At 35.1% G+C, this 19,158-nt stretch overlaps 2 protein-coding genes and 2 pseudogenes across 2 annotated transcripts; 2 read left to right on the top strand and 2 right to left on the bottom strand.

Moving 5' to 3' along the window:
- The first annotated feature begins 1,735 nt into the window (after positions 1–1,735).
- Positions 1,736–4,104, top strand: LOC123897001 (annotated as a pseudogene).
- A 3,388-nt stretch (positions 4,105–7,492) lies between these two features.
- On the bottom strand, positions 7,493–10,300 carry LOC123897000 (annotated as a pseudogene).
- A 494-nt stretch (positions 10,301–10,794) lies between these two features.
- Positions 10,795–15,411, top strand: LOC123896999 (snurportin-1-like). Its single transcript, XM_045947471.1, has 7 exons — positions 10,795–11,351; positions 11,432–11,621; positions 11,988–12,238; positions 12,510–12,624; positions 13,766–13,858; positions 14,404–14,547; positions 14,905–15,411. Exons 1-7 carry the CDS (start codon positions 11,047–11,049, stop codon positions 15,019–15,021), a joined length of 1,215 nt encoding a protein of 404 aa, XP_045803427.1. The 5' UTR covers positions 10,795–11,046; the 3' UTR covers positions 15,022–15,411.
- Positions 15,412–16,469: 1,058 nt separating this feature from the next.
- Positions 16,470–18,717, bottom strand: LOC123896998 (F-box protein FBW2). Its single transcript, XM_045947470.1, has 3 exons — positions 18,460–18,717; positions 17,749–18,061; positions 16,470–17,247 (listed from the first exon to the last, which is right to left on the bottom strand). Exons 2-3 carry the CDS (start codon positions 18,054–18,056, stop codon positions 16,599–16,601), a joined length of 957 nt encoding a protein of 318 aa, XP_045803426.1. The 5' UTR covers positions 18,057–18,061; positions 18,460–18,717; the 3' UTR covers positions 16,470–16,598.
- Between the last annotated feature and the right edge of the window lie 441 nt (positions 18,718–19,158).

The following is a 19,158-nucleotide window of genomic DNA, read 5'->3' as shown; positions in this document are numbered from 1 at the left end:
AATTAAACCCAAAATTATAAAACATATCTTCACTTAGACAAAAATGATGATTATTAAACCTAATATAAGAGTTAATTAAAGTATAAAATTAGTTCACATCAAATTCCCAAACACTTATCTTTCGACCGTCCCCAACAAAATCAAAATCATGAGTTGAAAACAATGTACCATGGACAACAACAAAGACTCAAAAAATACCTTCAAATAAAATTCACTTCCAATGATGTTTCAAGAATGCCAAAAAATGATTGAGTAAGAATTGCAATCAAAGCTTTGATGAAACATGTAACAGCTCGGGCCCCTTTTATACGTAGTAGTAGGCAATCTTGGTGCTTTGCCTCACAATCTTCTCTATCCCCTCTCTGATAGAGTTTTTGCCTTCTGCGGGAATCGAACCATGTATCATGGGGTTCAAGTATGTGTTCAATCCATTTCCATTCATAGTCAATGTGAGATTTAATCCCTTACATATGAAACCAAACAATTTGTTTTAGGTTGAATGATTAGTTTCAATGTGAGACTTAATCAATGACTTTGGCGTTATCATGGCTGTATATCTGAATGTATGAATATTTCAGACACTTCAATACAATCATATGTGTAGGCTTATCTTATTTGTCATTTTATGCTATTAACATGAATGCTATGTGTTTGTTTTCAAATTCATCATTTTTATTTTTAACGAGTTTAAATTTTTATTGTATTGATGTATTCTATAAATGTGAATGAATGAATATTATTTATTTTAGTTTAAAAGTGTAAAGAATATTATTTTTTATTCTTGGTTTTCTCTAATTTCCCTTCGCCAAACAAATAAGTTATAGTCCCAATTTATTTGTTTGGGACAAAATTGGGTCTCAATTTTATCATTATTATTAGGAAAATGTTAACGAATGTCTTTGGTGTACTTTTTAAGCATCTTAAATAGTAATTTTTATAATTTCATAATGAAAATATGTAAAGTCAATGTATTGGAAATTGAAAATATTTCATTTTTTGAGTATTATTATTAGTAGGGAGACACATATGAAAAATTTCAATGTATCGTTACATTAGATCAATTAATTAATATTGTTTATCATTAAAAAAAAAAACAGAGTATGACGAAACATTTGTTGGGAGAGGTCAATCCCTTAAATGAATCTCAATATCTCGAAAGAATTAATCTCTGCAGTTGCGCGTAGACCATCCCTTTGGTTAAAAAAAAATGCAGAGTAAGAGCATGAGTATATAAACCATGTAAAACGAGGACAGGCACGAAAGAAGCGACCGAAAGACACGCTCAGAGGTTCATTCAGCTTCTTCTCATTTCGATTTCTGTCAAACTGTAAGAACATGCTTCAGCCCTCTATTTTTTCTATCTATACCAATCTCTTATGATAATAAAAAAAAAAAAAAAGAAATCCTTAAACTAATTTTGATTATACCAAATTCCATTTTGGCGTGTTCGTTTTCATCGCACATGCATTGTATTTTCAATATTAGGTTTTTCATTCCTTAAATCTTCTTGATATATATTTTTTTCTACATTCATAATCGTTTTTGTTATCAACTTCCCCCAACATCTCATTTTCATCACGTGACAAATGTTTTGTTCTTAATCTTATTTAATTTAATTTTATACTATATACTATACTTTAGTACTTTTAATTTACGTTCAGTTTAAGTGAATTTGAGTGTGAATGAATTTATGTGATTAGGATTCCGGTTTAGATTATTGAAGGAACAAATAACAATGGACAATGATCAAGCAAAGAATTTTGGTGCATCTGCATCATCATCCTTGTTTGGTCGTTTTGGAACAGCAGCGCAATCCCAACAACAGCACCCTAACCTCATGAGCCAACAACAATGGACCCATGTTATGTCTAGATCACTCCCTCAAACCCAATTCCATGGTCAATTTCAGTTTTCGGAACCCCAATCACATTCTCAGGTGTTTTCACAACAAGCTCCATATGCACAATTGCAGTCTCAGGTTGCACATGCTTTGTTACAATCACCGCAATCACACCCTGTTACTTCTTTGCATAATGCCAGTACCAATACCAATGTTGTATCGACTCCCGCTACCGGAAGCTCCAAACGAGCAACAACATAAAGGAACTTTTTGCGGACTCCAGGTTCGTCCGGTGCGAACCAAAATGTGTTGGATAAGACCATGGAATTGACTCCTGCTTCACGGCGAAGGAAGAGGGAGTTATCGGAGAAAGTGGCTGCAATTCTGCCTCAGTTTGCTCTTTATACTCAACTGCTTGATTTTGAGGCTCAGGTGGATGCTGCATTGGCCAAGAGAAAGGTTGATATGCAGGAGGCTACTAGATGTCCTCCTCATGTTCAGAAAACGCTTCGAATGTATGTGTTCAATACGCTCTCGAAACACGCAAAAGTTGACTCGGAGGATAAAACTGCTGAAGAATCTTCTTGGTCTCTGAAGATAATTGGAAGGGTATTGGAAGATGGTAGTGACTCTGTGTCTGGAATTTTGCAGAGATCAACTCCTTCGGACTTGAAGTTCTCTGATTTCTTCAAGAAAATTACCATTTGCTTGGATCAGAATCTTTATCCTGAAAACCACATTATTGTGTGGGACAGTGCTCGTTCGCCTAAACAACAGGATGGTTTTGAGGTGAAGAGGAAAGGAGAAAAAGAATTCACTGCAGTGATCAAAATAGATTTGAAATATTCACCTGAGAAGTTCATGGTCTCAGCACCATTGTCTAAACTTTTAGGGGTCGAGGTTGAGACTCGACCGAGAATAATAGCCGCTCTTTGGCATTATGTGAAGTCTAGAAGGCTATAGTGTCCTGATGAACCTACGTTCTTCATCTGTGATCCTTCCCTCCAAAGGGTTTTTGGGGAAGAGAAGATGGAATTCACCAAGGCTGCTCAGAAGTTGTTAGAGCATTTGTCACAACCAAAGCCTATATATTTGGAGCATAACATCAAGGTCTCCGGAGATTGTCCAGCTGGAACTGCATGTTACGATGTACAGGTTGATGTGCCTACTCCACTGCAGAAAGAAATGTCTGCATTCTTGGCGAGCAATAGCAGTGAGAATCACAAAGAGATTGATGCTTGTGATGAGTTGATTTCCAGTAACCTAAAGAAGATCCAAGAGCATCGTAGAAGACGTGCTTTCTTTCTTAGCTTTAGCGAGTCTCCGACAGAGTTTATCAATGCTATGATTGCTTCTCAGAGCAAGGATCTAAAACTTTTTGCCGGAGATGCCAGCCATAATTCTGAAAAGGATCAGCCTTCTAAATTTTATAATCAACCATGGTAAGATTTATGTTGATGCTTTACCTTTTTATTTTTGTTGTGAGGCATATGTGCATATAATAAACTTATTGTTTGGTTATGATCTGGGTGTTATTTATTTGCTAAGATTGGAGGTTTAAGCCTTGAATATATTGGCATCCTATGAATCATTGGCGTCGAATAAGAATCAGAACCTATGCTGGACACTTATGACTTATGCTACTAGGCACAAGACCACACTTCATAAAATGCTTTGCTATCAGATTTTTCTTTGTCATGGTGTCCATGCTCAAGTAGTAACATTAGGAATTATAATATTATAATATGACATGGCAGAACTTCTACTTAGTAATGTTTTTACTCTGAAAGTCCTGTGAGCTTAGCTCAATTGACAGAGACATTGCATTATATATGCACGGGGTCGGGGTTCGAACCCCGGTTATCTCACTTATCCACCTTAAGGGTGAAATTTCTAGCCATTAGGCTACTTGACTAAAAAAAAAAGTTTTTACTCTGAAAATGATGCATATATTATTTTTGAAATTGAAAAGTGTCAAATATGACTTGGATGCATGAGGCAACAGGTATCTGTGGTGACTATTGACATAAGAATTGCAATGCCTTGTGACTTTGTATAGCTAGAAAGGGATGTCTAGTGAGCTGTATGAATGTATCTTCCCCCCTCCTTATTTGATAACATAGGGACAAAAATATGCTAAAGTGATTTTATCTAAGTATATTAATTTGTTTGTTATTTTTTGTAATATTTTCAGGGTTGAGGATGCTGTCATTCGGTACTTGAACTGCAAAGCTGCTGGAAGAGATGCTCATGAGGGCAACTAAGAGAGACTTGTTTGTAGATTTTATCTTTGTCTTTATTTTAGTTCCGTAACCTTGATTAGGAAGAAAGATTATTTGAATACACAACTTGAAGAATAGAAGAAAGGAACAAAAGTAGGAACAACGATTTTTTTTTGTTGTGGAAATCAAGGTGGCAGATTCACCATGATGGTTTAGCATTTGGTTATATAATTGATATTGTACAAAGTTTCACAATTTATATATCCATTTGTGAATTTTGGTCACTACTCATCTACAATTCATTTCTTAAGGTGAATTTTGATTCTTTTACTTTTTGGCTGTGAGGTGGGACAAGGCCCCAAAAGAAAAAGAAACTTGAATATATAGGGACATCAAACCCCAAAAAGTCCAACATTATTCCCTCTATTGAAGGTAATTCCATTCAAATTAGGATTCAAACCTTGGTTCGATAAGTTGTGGGAGTCCAATCCCTTCTACTAAACCTATTCTTTGGTTGTCCCATGAGGAGTTCTCTACGTAACTAATGTGTCGGGTATGAGCATAGTTGGCACACTGATCCACTACTCCATTACATTCCATACTTTAACCACCCAATGTCTTGCCCACCAAGCCTCTGCCAAATTTGGACCATACTTGAGTAGGGGGTGAAAATCTCTTACACTATTTTTGTTAGTAGCTGCACCCTCTCCTGATAAACACATAAATATCAAGTATTTATATTTTTAAATTTTGATTTTTTTTTTTACCAAAATCGACTTATTAGCTCATTTCATATTATTCAAAAGATGTTTAATGTAAAGAGGAATAAACTCAATAACAGAGACTAATTGTGACTATTTTTTTTTTTTAACAATTCTAATAGGGACTATTTTTTGAGATGTGACTAGAAAATTTCTTAAAGTTTTTGGAATTAAGCCTGAAATAATATTTTAACTCCTTTTGTAGCCCTCCGGGACCACAAAAAAGTAATAATAACAGTGTTGTGTGCGCATGCATCTAATGCATGAATATTTCACGTTGGTTTTTTTATTTTTTTTTTATTTTTAATAATCCATATTCCATACTTCACATTGTTGTTGATAATTGTACAGTTGTTTGATGTACCCTAAATAAGTTACATAATTTTTAAAAGTAAATAGTGTTCACGTATGCAAACACAAGGTCAATATAAATGGATCATCTTTTTCCTCTCAAGTGCTTCCTTTTATAGTCCACCATTCCTTGACCTAATGGGCTTTCATTGGATTTGGGTGTCAAGTCCAATAAGCTATGGCTTGAATTCCATATGCATCTCGTCCGTACGGGACACATGGAAATGATGCAGGTAGCTCACGTGCACATCACGTGGAGCTAAAGCACGCGTAACTCACGTCACCCATCTATGCAGATCACGTGAAGATGAGACACACGTAGCTTACGTCACTATGTTCGTACAAGATGCGTTGCAGGCCAAGACGAAGTCCAAATGACTTGTATAGTTTAAACAAAGATTGAGCTCAATATAACCCAATGGCCAGCTTGTTGTGTTGAAGATGGAGCTTGTGATTGAGCTGAATTAACATGAAATTTTATTTATTTACATAAGCTAAATCCAATCGGGACTTAAGTGATGGTTTTGCCAATACTTTTTTTTGAACAAGCCAAAATGAGATATATATTAACAAACAAGTCTCCTTAGCACAAGATGTGCCAAGATAGACTATCAAAGTTTACAAATAGTCATAGAAAGAAAATAAACAATCATACAAGGCCCAAACATAATAAAGGACTAGACCACCACCTATGGTAGTTTGCGACTAAAGTAACACTCGTCGTCTTCAACCACCTATAGGAAAAAAGTTTAATCTTGTCCAACAACTGATAAGTAGTACTGACTGAGCCTCGGAATAACCTGTGATTTCTTTCCGTCCACACAACCCATACGCTAGCAAGCCAAATGAGTTGTAAAAAAGATCGACGTGCTCTAGATCCACCAGCTGAGAGAGTAAACTGAACAAAATGATCCCTGATAGAAGTAGACGTCACCGAAGAAATATCAATCCAAGTCCGAACTAGATCCCAAAGAGAACCAAAAGTGCTGCAAGAGATGAATAAGTGATGAGCCGACTCTACCACCCCGCAACCAGATACACACAAATGAGCTGCAGAAGATACTAAAAACAAAAAATGTTTGAAAATAAAGGAAATGTCATTTTCATCAGATAGTAACAATAAGGTTATCGATAACTACATGACTCTCCCATCGTTTGCCATATTAACCAGGGCCACCTTGGGCAACTGGACACAAAAATAAAAGGAGTACTTCTAGATTTTGCACGTTGTATTTTCTCTCTTTGCATTGGAATCTTCTCATCCAAATAAACAACTGTGATCCGACTAGTTGTTGAAACTTTAACTTTGTCATGTGTGTCCTCCTATATTTGTATCTAACAAGACAATGTAGATTCCCAAAATCAGATATCAAACAGAAATCACACAAACCATGAAAGCACGATACGCCTTTTAAATGTCTCCAAGCCATGAATACAACCAGGGTTCAAATCTCAACAAAGGAATTTTCACTTTTTTTTTTGTTGAAAGATAGCTTGAAGCGGTCATAAGTAAACCGTGAGTGTTTTTTCGGTTGCAATTTAGACTGGTTTGCATTTGATTACATAGCTAAATGATATGGTACAATGATTCAAAGTAACTAGATTAGAAACAAGTCCTGCAACATAATAAGAATATTTTAGTTATGGTCTTTGTGGTTAATTTGACATTATGATTTTCACCTCTAAAATCTGGTAAAAGCAAGGTACCCTGCTTTAGGAAAAAACTATATATTTGAATTTTCAAAGCACCAATTTTACCCCATTCATAAGCAAACGACAACATAACAAACACCTATTTCAGTACCTGTTTTATTTTTATAGTTCAAGATCCAATGCAGCCCCCCCCCCCCCCCCCCCCTCTCCACATATAAATAAAAACCACCAGGCCACCCTCCCACTCACGGGCCACGGCCCACATAGCGAAAACATCAACTATGAAATTATAAATCCGGATCGATTTCTTGCCTTCTCAATCTAGCAGATTAAAGATTTATCGATATAAGACTATTTAGTTCAACCATAATTAGCTGCAACCATCATTAGCTGATTAGCTCAATTGTCCAATTCAAACCACCATGCAAAATCAATATCATGTCATTCTCTGTTACTTGCAGGAAGATTATTTATAGGATAAACTCATGAAGCAACTGCAAATGCACTCAGGTAAAGTTGCGATCAAGTCTTGTATCATACCATGCTTAGGTTAAAATTTAAAAAACAGGTTACTTTTTGCCGGTAAACTTGACCAATTTTATTCACTAAAAAGAATACTAGTGTAAAAGCTAAAAGCAACATGTAATAATGTAGTTAAGCTGACATACCATTCTTTGTGAGATATTTTCTATAGAACTCTATTGATTTCCTGGTACTAATTCCCTTTTGATGGCTCATCCTGACAACATATGATAAGAACATCAGAAATTTATACAACCAATATAATATTTATAAAATTTCTATTCCAATTCAATCAAGAAAAAAAATAACAGCATAATATTTACCATGGTTGAAAACTGGTCTCTCATGCTGTGCATGGCTTTTAGCATCATCTCTAGAGAATTTGTAGCTAACTGGAACTTCACATCCAACTCTCCCGAGTGAAATTGAGCATTATGTTGAAGCTGAAAAGTTTGCAGTTTAAACTATACAGTCAGATAAAACCATATTCAATCATTTAACACACAGTACATAAATACTCCCTCTTGAAGGTGTGAAAACACAAGAAGGGGGGGTTGAATTGTGTTAGCCAAGTTAAAACTTTTTCGAAGTTCTTAACTTAGCTACGATAGCAGCGGATAAACAACACAAAATAAACGAGATCAGAGAGAGAGAAAGCACACAAGCAATTTATACTGGTTCCTCTCACAAAACGAGAGTAGTCCAGTCCCCTTGCACTTCCAAGGGATTTCACTATAATCATACAAGATTACAAATGCTCAAGCACACAAGCAAGAGACTTCACAACTATGCTTAAGCACACAAGCTTAAGACTTCTCAAACTTACAGAGATAATAAAGTTGTTGAATGAATACAACTGCTCTTAAGAGAACCTTAATAAACCAATACAGTGAGCACAAAGTATTTGGACTAAGAGTTAAAAACACTAGTTCAGAGGTTCAGAGCTTGTATTCGCAAATATGAATTGTTCGAGCGCGTGTAATAATCAATTGATAACTTTGCAAGCTGATTCTTCTAGTATATATAGGACTGAGAAAGAGTCGTTGCAAAGATGACCATTGATGAAGATAATCTTTTGTCTTCAAGCAACTTGTCTTGATGCAGTTTGACCGTTTCTAAAACAGAGTAAGAGTTTCAGTAACTTTGACCATGTGCAGAGAAGACTTTCCTTATTCAGCTAAGAAGTCTGATAACCCACGTTCTCCATTGTGGACAGACAAAATGCAAGTAGCTGTTCTGATCAAGATTGAAAAGTCCTTTTCTTCATTGGTAGGAGAGTTGACCTTCAAATTCGAATCTTCACAGCATCCAAGATATACCTCAGAGTTTGATTCACTTCAGACTTTAGCAAGTTCTGATGTCTTCATCCTCTGATGTAAGTAACTTCTGAAGATTCTTATCTTCTGAGTTCTTGCGAACTTTTGAGGACTTGTCTTCTGAGCTTTCTTCAGAGCTTGTCTGAAACTAAGTTCTGCACACTTAAATTAAATTTTTAGTCCTTCCAATTGTTTATTAATACTTTGTTATCATCAAAACCTTAATAGATTTATGGGCAAACATTTTTAAATCAATTTTGTTCCAACACCTCTGTCCCAAAATATAAGGGAAAATCCGTCAAACAAAGTTGATGTATTTAGTCCAATTTTTTAACCAAATACATCAACTTTCTTTCACCAATTTTCCATTATATTTTGGGACAGCGGAGGGAGTACATAATAATAAAGTCAAGAACACTTTATTGATGTGCACATCCGTTACTTCTCATTTGCTTTAAAAAAGTAAAGTACAGGATAAAAAGGGAATTGAAGGACAGTACAACGTCTAGTGAAGTTCAAGAGGCAGTATTTACCTTCAATTTAATAACAACTGCAGGGTCTGATGATTCCGTATCCCGATTTGCCATATTCAATGTCATTGCCTTTAATCGAGGCACGGTATTCTGAATACTTATACTCTAAATATATTGTCAGATCAAAGTATCCAATTAAGGGTCACAAACAAAATATGCAGTAAAATAGCCGACCATACCTGATCTTTCAACACTTCTTCAACTTCTGCAACAGAAGTGTCCATAGTTTTTGCAATTCAGGTAGAACTTCACTGGGAAATAACTTTGGTATATCATCCTTACAGGTATTTTCATAAACACACCTCCTGATTAACATTCGTAGGCAAACCAGAAGCTGTAGATAGAGTTAAAATGATAGTTTGTACTAGAAGAAATGATAAAGGTAAGAACTTCCATGTATTTTAATTAAGCAAATGATTAGTGCACCAGAGGCACTAGTTAAGAGTACAAATTTAGAAAAAAATTCTTAAAAGTTGTATAGTCAAACAACTTAAAAGTCTAAATTTTGGTTTTCTCAATATATATCTTTTCTTTTATTTCTCTTTTTAGTTCCTTAATTGGTGCACCGAGTGCACTAGTTAGCAAGACCCTTTTAATAATTTCAAATTTGCATAACATTCTTTTTTCTTGCAGAGATATCACGATAACTTTGCTTAATGTTTAGAGTTAAATGAAAACTATATGCACTTCTTAATTTCTCATATCAAACAAAATGTAAGACCAATGAAATAGGTTTACCTTGAAGCCGGTTTAATACATAGCATGCGGATACACATCTTCTCTACAATTAATTCATAATAAAAGACAATGAAAGTGAGAGAGAAAGGGACAATACCGGGTCGAGGTCGAAGTCATTTTGGAGTTGGAGCATGTCTTGGATGATGCTTCGGTTAGCAGATTGAAGACCAGTCTTTCTGGTTCTCCAAAGTGCTTGAAGAATGAATTCAATAGATTCTTTTGAATTGGCCCTTAGCAACCCGGGTAAATGACTCCACAACGTCTGCTCCATGTTGGCAAAAGAATGAGTGATATTGGAATATTGGATCATCTTCTACAAATATAAAATCCCAAGATATTACTAATGAACACTACGATGACTCAGTGTTAGATCTCTAACTTGAAGCAAAAACTGCAAACCAGAAAGAAGAAAGGGACATATAATAAGCAAAATGAAGAACTAGTGGCCCGTTTGCATCGGTTCACCGAAGCTTATCTATTGGTATAAGTACTTGTGACTCGTGAAGATTGTCTACTTCTACAAGCTTTCCGGGATAACTTATAAAAATAGTTTATAGCTTACATTATGAATACAATTTGACTTTAGTTTATCTTTTGGTATAAATAGTATAAAAATAGCTTATGCATTATGCATACACACTTATTTATCCAAACATGAGGAGTGCTAGCAACACACTTTTTAAAAAACACACTCTAACACACTTTCTTCTATTAGTTAAAATTTATATGGGTTCCATAAAAGTTATATGGGTCCACATTTTTTTATGGGACCCATGTGAATTTCAACCAATAAAAAAGAGTATAAAAAAGAGTGTGTTAAAGTATCTTTATTAAAGAGTGTGTTGCTACCATTATTCATCCAAACATATTGCCTCTAAGTGAGCATTTGAGTAGGAAAACTCAGAGATCTCTTTAGATGGAAGCAAGAAAACATTTATTTAACAAAACAAAACAAACATTCATATGACCCATTCATCTTCTTTAGCTACAATACAACAACTTGAACAACAAGCTAACAAACCAAAGAAAGAGATAAAGATGCATGGAACTTCTGAATCTTAAAAGAATCTTATAATCATCAAATTGCATTTAATTTAAGATACTTATCACATGGCGCCGCACGATCTCCGCCGTCCGTTCAAGCGACCCTTAATCTCCGATCAAGAGAGACGAAGACAACACTCCCTACTCCGTCAAGCACAGAATCGCCTCGACGCCCAACGCCACGCTCGTTTCTTAGTCTCCACCGCATTCTCTCTTTCATCCTCCCAAACCCTCGAATCACATGAGAAGGAAGAACTCGACGTCTTGGAAGCATCGAAGCTAAAAGGCGCTGAAGCTCGAAAATGGTTCGCTAAACAACTCATGCATCCTGAATGGATGATCGATATCCCCCAAAATCTCACCAATGATTGGTAATTAATTTCCCTTTTCTCAAAATTCAACTTGTTCTTTACTTCAATTCAATTTTTTTATTTTTTCTTTCAATTTTCAGGTTTGTTTTTGCAAGGCCTTCTGGAAAACGGTGTTTTGTTGTTTCCAGTAACGGAACAACTATAAGCCGTTTGAGGAACGGTTCAATACTTCACCGTTTTCCTTCTAAATTGCCAAATGGGGCAAGAACAAAGGAAGTTTCTTCTGGTTCTTCCAATTCTTATTCTATACTCGACTGCATTTTCCACGAGGTTACTACTTTTCCTTCCTCATTGTTGTTGTTGTTAATTAACATTGGTGGTTTATTTGGTGTGTTTAAGTGCGAGATACACCGTAAGTTTGCCCAAATCATTGTGTCATGTGTGATTTTGTAGAAGCTCTATATTAGCTTTTGCAAAATCACAGTGTTACATTGTGATTATGTCAAACACACTGCAAATCCATCTAAATATACACTTAAGCTGTAGCACATCACAACTAAAGGTAGTTAGGAACTTATGATTCAAGTAAAATGTTTTTAATAATTTGACCGTTATGATTGATTGACAATGTAAAGGTCGTGTATATGAATTAAGTTATCTTTTTGTTGACTCGTTTGTGTTTCTTTGGAATAACAGCAGGATCAAACTTACTACGTTATTGATATGGTTTGTTGGCGTGGCTACTCACTCTATGATTGTACGTCAGAGTTTAGGTTCTTTTGGGTGAACTCTAAGCTTGTTGAGACTGGTGCTTGTGATCCTCCTTCATATTATCATAAGTATAGGTTCGGTTTAGTTCCGGTGTATAGTTGTGACCAGAGTGGTTTGTGTTCAGCTTATTCCGTGCCTGTGTCTTATGTCAAAGACGGTCTTCTATTCTATAACAAGTATTAACTCTCTTCTCTTTCATTGCATACCAGTTTGTGAATTTACTGAATTCCATTCCAACCTGTTTGAAATTATAACCGTGTCAGTCTGTTCATGGATAGTTTTGCATTGTTGTTGAAAACTAGAATCTTATCACTTATTAGTCTTAATCTTTCAGAAATATCATGTGATAAACTAATAATGCCAAGTCTTGGTCATTTTATCCCTTTTTTAATTTTATAGGCTCTTATTTTGTGTAATTTCTTTTGATTTGTTATTTTATCGTCTTAGGCATGCACATTATCAGGCTGGGATTACACCATTAGCATTAGTTTGGAAGGATGAGAACTGCAGCCAATATGTTATGGACACTGACAACAAAGGACAGGTTCCTAACCAACAACAGGTGTTTTCCCTTGCTTCCTTTACATTTTTTCGTTGCTTTGTTTTTCATGCCATTTTATCACTTTGTGTATATTTCAATCATATGATTTTAGAGATTTCTAGACCTTGATGATTAGAAACTGCAGTATGTACGAATCGTTGGGAATAAGACCCCCTTGTCAGACACTTCATGCATCAATATTACTTTCTTTATATTCATTGAATCGAACTATTTCTTTCTCTAAGAACACTAAGCAATTAGGATTTTAAGGTTGCGCAGCTCCTAAGGCAATACCAATGCAAATATATGCTTGCTCTGACTGAGCATCTGTGCAAGCATACGTGATACAATTTGTGTATGTGGAGATACTGTGTTTGAACATTTTTGCCCACCAGAGAAACTCACCCCCAGATGTCATAGCGGCCACTAGCCGCCACCTTCTAGCTTCCAAATTTTTAAAGCTCATAAATTTTCCTTCTTTCTTCATTTCATAATGGAAGTTACTATTACATTGGGAAGAGATCAATGCTAAACATCAGCTATCATCCCTGCTAACTAAGTTGCACTGATGATCTGTAATAAATTTATAATGGTTGTACATCCATTTTTTTCCGGAAGCTTCTTGCAACATCATACTTTTTATAAAAAAAAACTATTTGTGGAGAGTAATTATTTTGAAACTGACGTAATACTTGAGGCGTAGCCTTGACACAACAGTAACCACGTAAAGGTTTGTACTATGTATACTTTGAGAATATTGTTTACTGTTTCCATTTTCATTATTAATTACGGAAACATCATCACCTTGTTTTTGCCTGGTTTCTTCTTTTTCTATATAAAACAAAATAAAAACAATGTTGCAATTTTGTAATTATAAGTGATAATAGGAAAAAACAGAAACAAAAAATATTTTCTCAAACTGCACAGACCCTTAGAAGTTAAGATCTAACATGCAACTGACCTTCTTCAATGGAGAAATCTAGGTGGACTTGTCTACTCTCTCTCTCTCTCTGTGGGTGGGTGACTCATTACAACTTTAAAGAGGCCCCAACTCCACAAATTCATTCATGTTTCAATTACTTCCATATATCTATTACTCAAGCATAAACGATTCACCGCTATAATGATGTTTATTAATCAGTTTTCTGGTTTTCCAAACCAGGTGGTTTTGGAGCTTCAAGAAGATGGAAAACTGGCTACCTGCGATGATCCTCCTATGGAATTTGGCTGTTTGGATGGAAGCTTCATACAGCAGGTTTGTTTAGAAGAGGTTTCAATACAGTTGTAAATTTTCTTCTGATGCTTAATCTAGTTATGCGGCTCACACAATCTAAACTTTACACCACATATATGTCAAAGTTGTATTGAGTTCCGCATTGCCAAGGTTCTTAGGCTGTTGGATATATATATATATATATATATATGTGCTTGGGCAACCTCATCTTATGAGCTAGCTTTTAGGAGTGAGATCCAATCCCATGTATTTAACAATATAATATTACACATATTCTAGGAAATTGTTGTATTTTTGACATCAAGTGGTTCCAGCCCCCTCCCGATCGCAGTTGTGGGGGATCGAACCGCGGTCCTCCCCACCAAGTTCAGCGCCAATCACCACTGAACCAACTAACAATTGGTGGAAATTGTTGTATTTTACTGAGAAATAATAATTCTTGTTGGCATCTATAATAGACTCAGTTATGAAATGTAACAATAAACAAGTTTGCATCTTAGGCATCCAACTCACTGTTTTATTTTATCTTTTACAAAATAATCTAAAATAACTTTCTCAATTTGCAGTCAGATTTGCATTCAGGGTATCTTCTACGGTTTGCAATTGGAGAGGGAGGATTGGTTTTGGTGGATGGGAAACTTGGGAAAGCTGATCTAAAGTATCTTGGCAAAGCCAATCGAGCTCGTGCCTCTGCTGATAGTTTCTCTAAGGTTGTAAGGGAATATTAATGTAAATCACTGTTGATATGAGTTTGCCATGATTTCTTTATTTTTCACTAATGCATGCTAAAATTTAGCCGTAAGCCTTGTTATACTTTCTCACTTCTCTGTAAAAGAAAATGAGAATGTCCGAATAATTAGAATTCATCTCTGTTCATTTTTCTAATATCTAAATGCTAAGGAGATTGGTTAGATTTAAGGAGATTGTGCATATTTATTCTATTTTTAAACTTATTTACTGTTTGTCTTGAGTAGACTTCTGAGAACGATTGTAGATTCACACTGTTTTCCTCAATAATCATCGTTAGTGGTTTTGATTATAATCATACTGTAATTTTGCACTTACAGGTTATGTTCCAATATAGTGTTCGACACTCCCCCCTCATAATTGATGATTTGTTGGGTTCTGTCAGCTCCCCAGCAGATCAAGAAAGTGAAACATGCGACGTTGAGATGGATGGTTGATAGGAAATGCTCTAAGGATTGCAAATGTCAGTCTTCATTATTCTGAATGCAATGTTTCAAGTTTTCACCTTGATTTTTTGTTCTCTTTGATGCTTATTCCATGAAGCCTTCCATAATTTATATTGAGAATCCAAACAATACCAGTGTACCACACGTGCTGCGATAGAGTTGTAAGATCATACTCAATTCAAGTGGTGGTTTGCCTCTGGAATTTCTTTAATTCATATGAGAGCAGGTGCACACATGCACGTTATCCAACTTGTATCTGGTTTTGTATGCTGCTGGTGATAGCATGATGTAGTGTATCTGATTTACTTTTACAATTGCGAGCAATTTAGTGTACCGTGTATTTACAGTATTATAAATAAATTCAAAGTTATTTTTGTCTAAGTTAACTGTGCCAGACTTCCTTTTTATTGAGTAAAGAAGTGCTGATTCCTCAAAATGATTACGGAACTACAAAATTGGTGTACTAACTCCGCTCCTATCATGAACCAAAAAAATAGTTTCAATTTTGGTCACTGTTAGAGTATCTCTGATGGACATAATTTATGTGTTAAGAATCATAGGGATGAAAGCAAGATCGAGTGCATAGGAGTACTCATGAGAAAGATACTCATAAGAACGCATATTGAATGAATATAGGTTGAGAAAATTTCTAATTACTTCATTCAATCATACTCTAAAAGTCTTTTTTTTTTTTCTTTTTTTGACAAAATACTCTAAAATAAGATAGAATAGAGTTTAGCGGTGATCAGAATTGAGTTTGATAGAATTCTCTAGAACCTCAATTCTATCAAACTCAATTCTGATCACCGCTAAACCAAACACATACTTAAACGTTAAGAATATGAGTTATGCAGTCGCAAATATAGTATTGGAAAGTATGCTATCAAGCTTCTCACGACCTTCTTTCGTTCCTCTAATATTTGTCCTTTATCATGAATTAATAAACAAACAGTAAAAGCAATGAACATAAATCAAATATTGGTAATACTATATATTGAAGGAAGGTACTATTTGGGGAACGGTCACAACACTGCCAACAAAACTATTTGTACCATGGAAATGTTTTTAACGACCAGGTTTGAGTGCGGTCAGGGATTTCTGACTGCACTGCATTCAGGCACATCAGAGTCGTTCAATAACAGATCGGACGGTCAAATTTAAAACTCAATTTTGTATGTACTCATTTAAGTAACCTATTGTTTTAAATAGATCTTGGTGATGTCAAGAGAATCACAATCATACATATACTGTTTTGCTTTCTACAACTTATAAGCACATCATTTTTCCAATACAATTATTTTATTGCAAAATGTGTCCCACAATAAGTGCCCTTTTGTCATTGTCTAAAAAACATATTCCTTTCACCAATATGACACACACAGACACTCAAGTCTTGGTAGCTTGTGCTTAAGAATCAAGCAGCTTATTTAAGAAGCTCATTGAAGAAAACAACACATCACTGATTAATTGATAGTAGAGTACATAAAAGTCAAGTTGAAAGCATTAGTTACACATAGAAAAACCATACACTTAATATCATAGCAAATGTAATTAATAATATAATCAAATTATGGAGATGGAGGCCAATACATTCCAGCATCTTCTATCCCTTCATATAATCCAAACTCAAGCTCATCTTCTATCCTCCCTTCATAACCATCACTATCATCATCGACATAGTATTCATTACCAGCTACAAAATCCCAAGCTAAATACTCCGAAGCGTCTGATACATCTGAGTAATCATCATCATCCCAACCATCACTCTCATAAGCACCAAGAACAAAAGGTCCCAAAACTTTAAGTTTCGGAAAACTCTGCTTCGCGGGCGTGTTGTTGTCTAGGTTGACACCCCAACATCCCCTTAGATCCAAAAATTCAAGCTTAGGACAGTTAGAAAGTATTCGAACAACCCCAGGAGTGCTGATCCTATGATAAGCCATTTCGAGATGCTTGAGCTTAGGCATTGTGCTTGCAATTGCATATGCCTCATCGTCTTGTAATGGCTTGCCTGCTGTATCTAATGGATGCATGTTCCTACACAACCCTTCTAACAGTTTGCAATTCTTGCCAATCGTCTCAATAGCAGAAGCACCGATTTTGATACAATAGCTCACATCCAAGTATGTTATCATAGAAAATTTTCCAGCAACTTGTTCCACAACTAAATCACTCATAGTGCTCCGAGGCAGTCGCAAACTACGAAGGGAACCAGCACTTGAAAAAAGAGAAAATGAAACTATATAAGTAATTAAGATGGCTAATTGATCTCCAATTTTGATGTCTTTAACACTCAGCGACAGAACTAGAGCAGATTTCATGATTTTCTCTGTAATTATCTGTCGCTAATTCCACTTTTTTTTTTTTCTTCTAGTATATCAATTTAATTACCTTCTACTCCGAGAGACACTCTCTTTAGAGTTAAAATATAAGCAAAAAAGTACATGCATCTGATTTACATTTAGACCAGATACATGTACTCTTCATTTTATATTTAAACTCCGGAGTAGTACCACCTTAACTAAATCAAGACTAGCTATGTAACTTTATTAACTATATATGCAATTATTTGGAAGAATCTGAGTTCAAATCCTGGCCGGAACAATCCTCCCCTAAATATCAAAGGGTGAAGCCAAAAAAACAACTACGAAAAGTATTCATTTTGATCCACAATACTTCCTACAAAATAAGTAAGACTATGGAGTTAGATTTGCTTACTTTTCAGCAATGAAAGTGAAAATGTTCTCAGTTTGAAGACCAGAAACACAAAGCTTTCGGATAGATCCACAACTTTTATTGATAAGCATATGAAGCATCTGATCAAGTTTATCAGGTTGACAATGGTTGCTCCATTCTTCAATGTCTATCTCTTGCCAACAATTAGGTCCAGATACTGCTTTAGCCCATGATTTACATACCCTTGGAATCACTGTAACTCTCTCTTGTAGAGAAAGATTTGTGAAGATTACTCCTAGTGCATCAGGAATCAATTCATCCCAACTTCTAAAATCACAAGTTTCTCCCATCAAATCTATAAAAAAGGAATCAATTTTTTTGCACTTTTATATACTTTGTTGTTGATGTTCACAAGAATTAAAATATAATTAAGATGTATATTAAATCTAATGAAACTCATCATATATTGATGAAACCCAGAAGATAATTAAACTTGTAAATCTTGACATAATTAAAAAAAAAAAAAAAAAACTCAACTTTTTTCCAAGCCAGTGACAGAGAATCAGAGAAATCACACCGAAGGCTTTTGATAAATGTTTTAAAAAATGAACTTTAAGAGTAAGAAGAGAAAACCCAGAAAGATTTTTGTTTTTTGTTTTGTTGGGGTAAAGAGAAAAGAATGAATTTTATTTTATGAGTAATAAAACAGAGTGAGAAAGAAGAAGAAAGTAAAAAACAGTACTTGACACTAACCAGAGAATGAGGAGGTGAATTATGGAAGCAAGAACCGGAAAATCAGCCACATGCACCGGGAAAGAAGAGATAAGAAGGGGAAGGTGGTAAAAGTTTGCTACAGAACAAGACACATCTATGATTCTATCTTTTTATCCACCTAACCTCTGTTTCAATGCAACCACCAAAACAAATAGTATTATTAGGAAGGAAGAAACAAAGAACAAGAGTAAAGACAGCGTAGGATAGTTAATTAATAGTACGTGCGTGAGGGTACACACTCAAAATAGTTATCACTTGTATTATACTTGTATATTTTTTCTTTTCACTTCCCTCCATTTGGAGTTAATTAATGCATTGAAATTTAAAAAATGTTTTTTACGAGACTTATACTCCTCCACAAAAGTTAACTTGAGAGTTGAAGTTTGTACTATCTTTATAAAGGTTATCTATGTTATATTTCTAGTAAATGTGAGACTTCTAACGCACATTTCACGTCCAAGACTGAACAAGCTGTAACGTGGAATCAACAACAACAGGTGACCCAAATGTGAGAGGTTTCCACGACAAACAACAAATGAATCTAGAATAAACTCTGATACAATATTAGAATTTTGGAGGCATATTCTCAACCACAAAAGCCAACTTGAGAGTCGAAGTTTGTACTATCCTTATAAAGGTTATCTATGTCATCTCTAGCCAATATGAAACTTCTAATAA

Source organism: Trifolium pratense, linkage group LG7, assembly GCF_020283565.1.
Source record: "Trifolium pratense cultivar HEN17-A07 linkage group LG7, ARS_RC_1.1, whole genome shotgun sequence".
Classification (NCBI taxonomy): domain Eukaryota; kingdom Viridiplantae; phylum Streptophyta; class Magnoliopsida; order Fabales; family Fabaceae; genus Trifolium; species Trifolium pratense.
The sequence above is the reverse complement of the archived record's forward strand: the minus strand, read 5'-3'. Positions and strand labels throughout refer to the sequence as shown.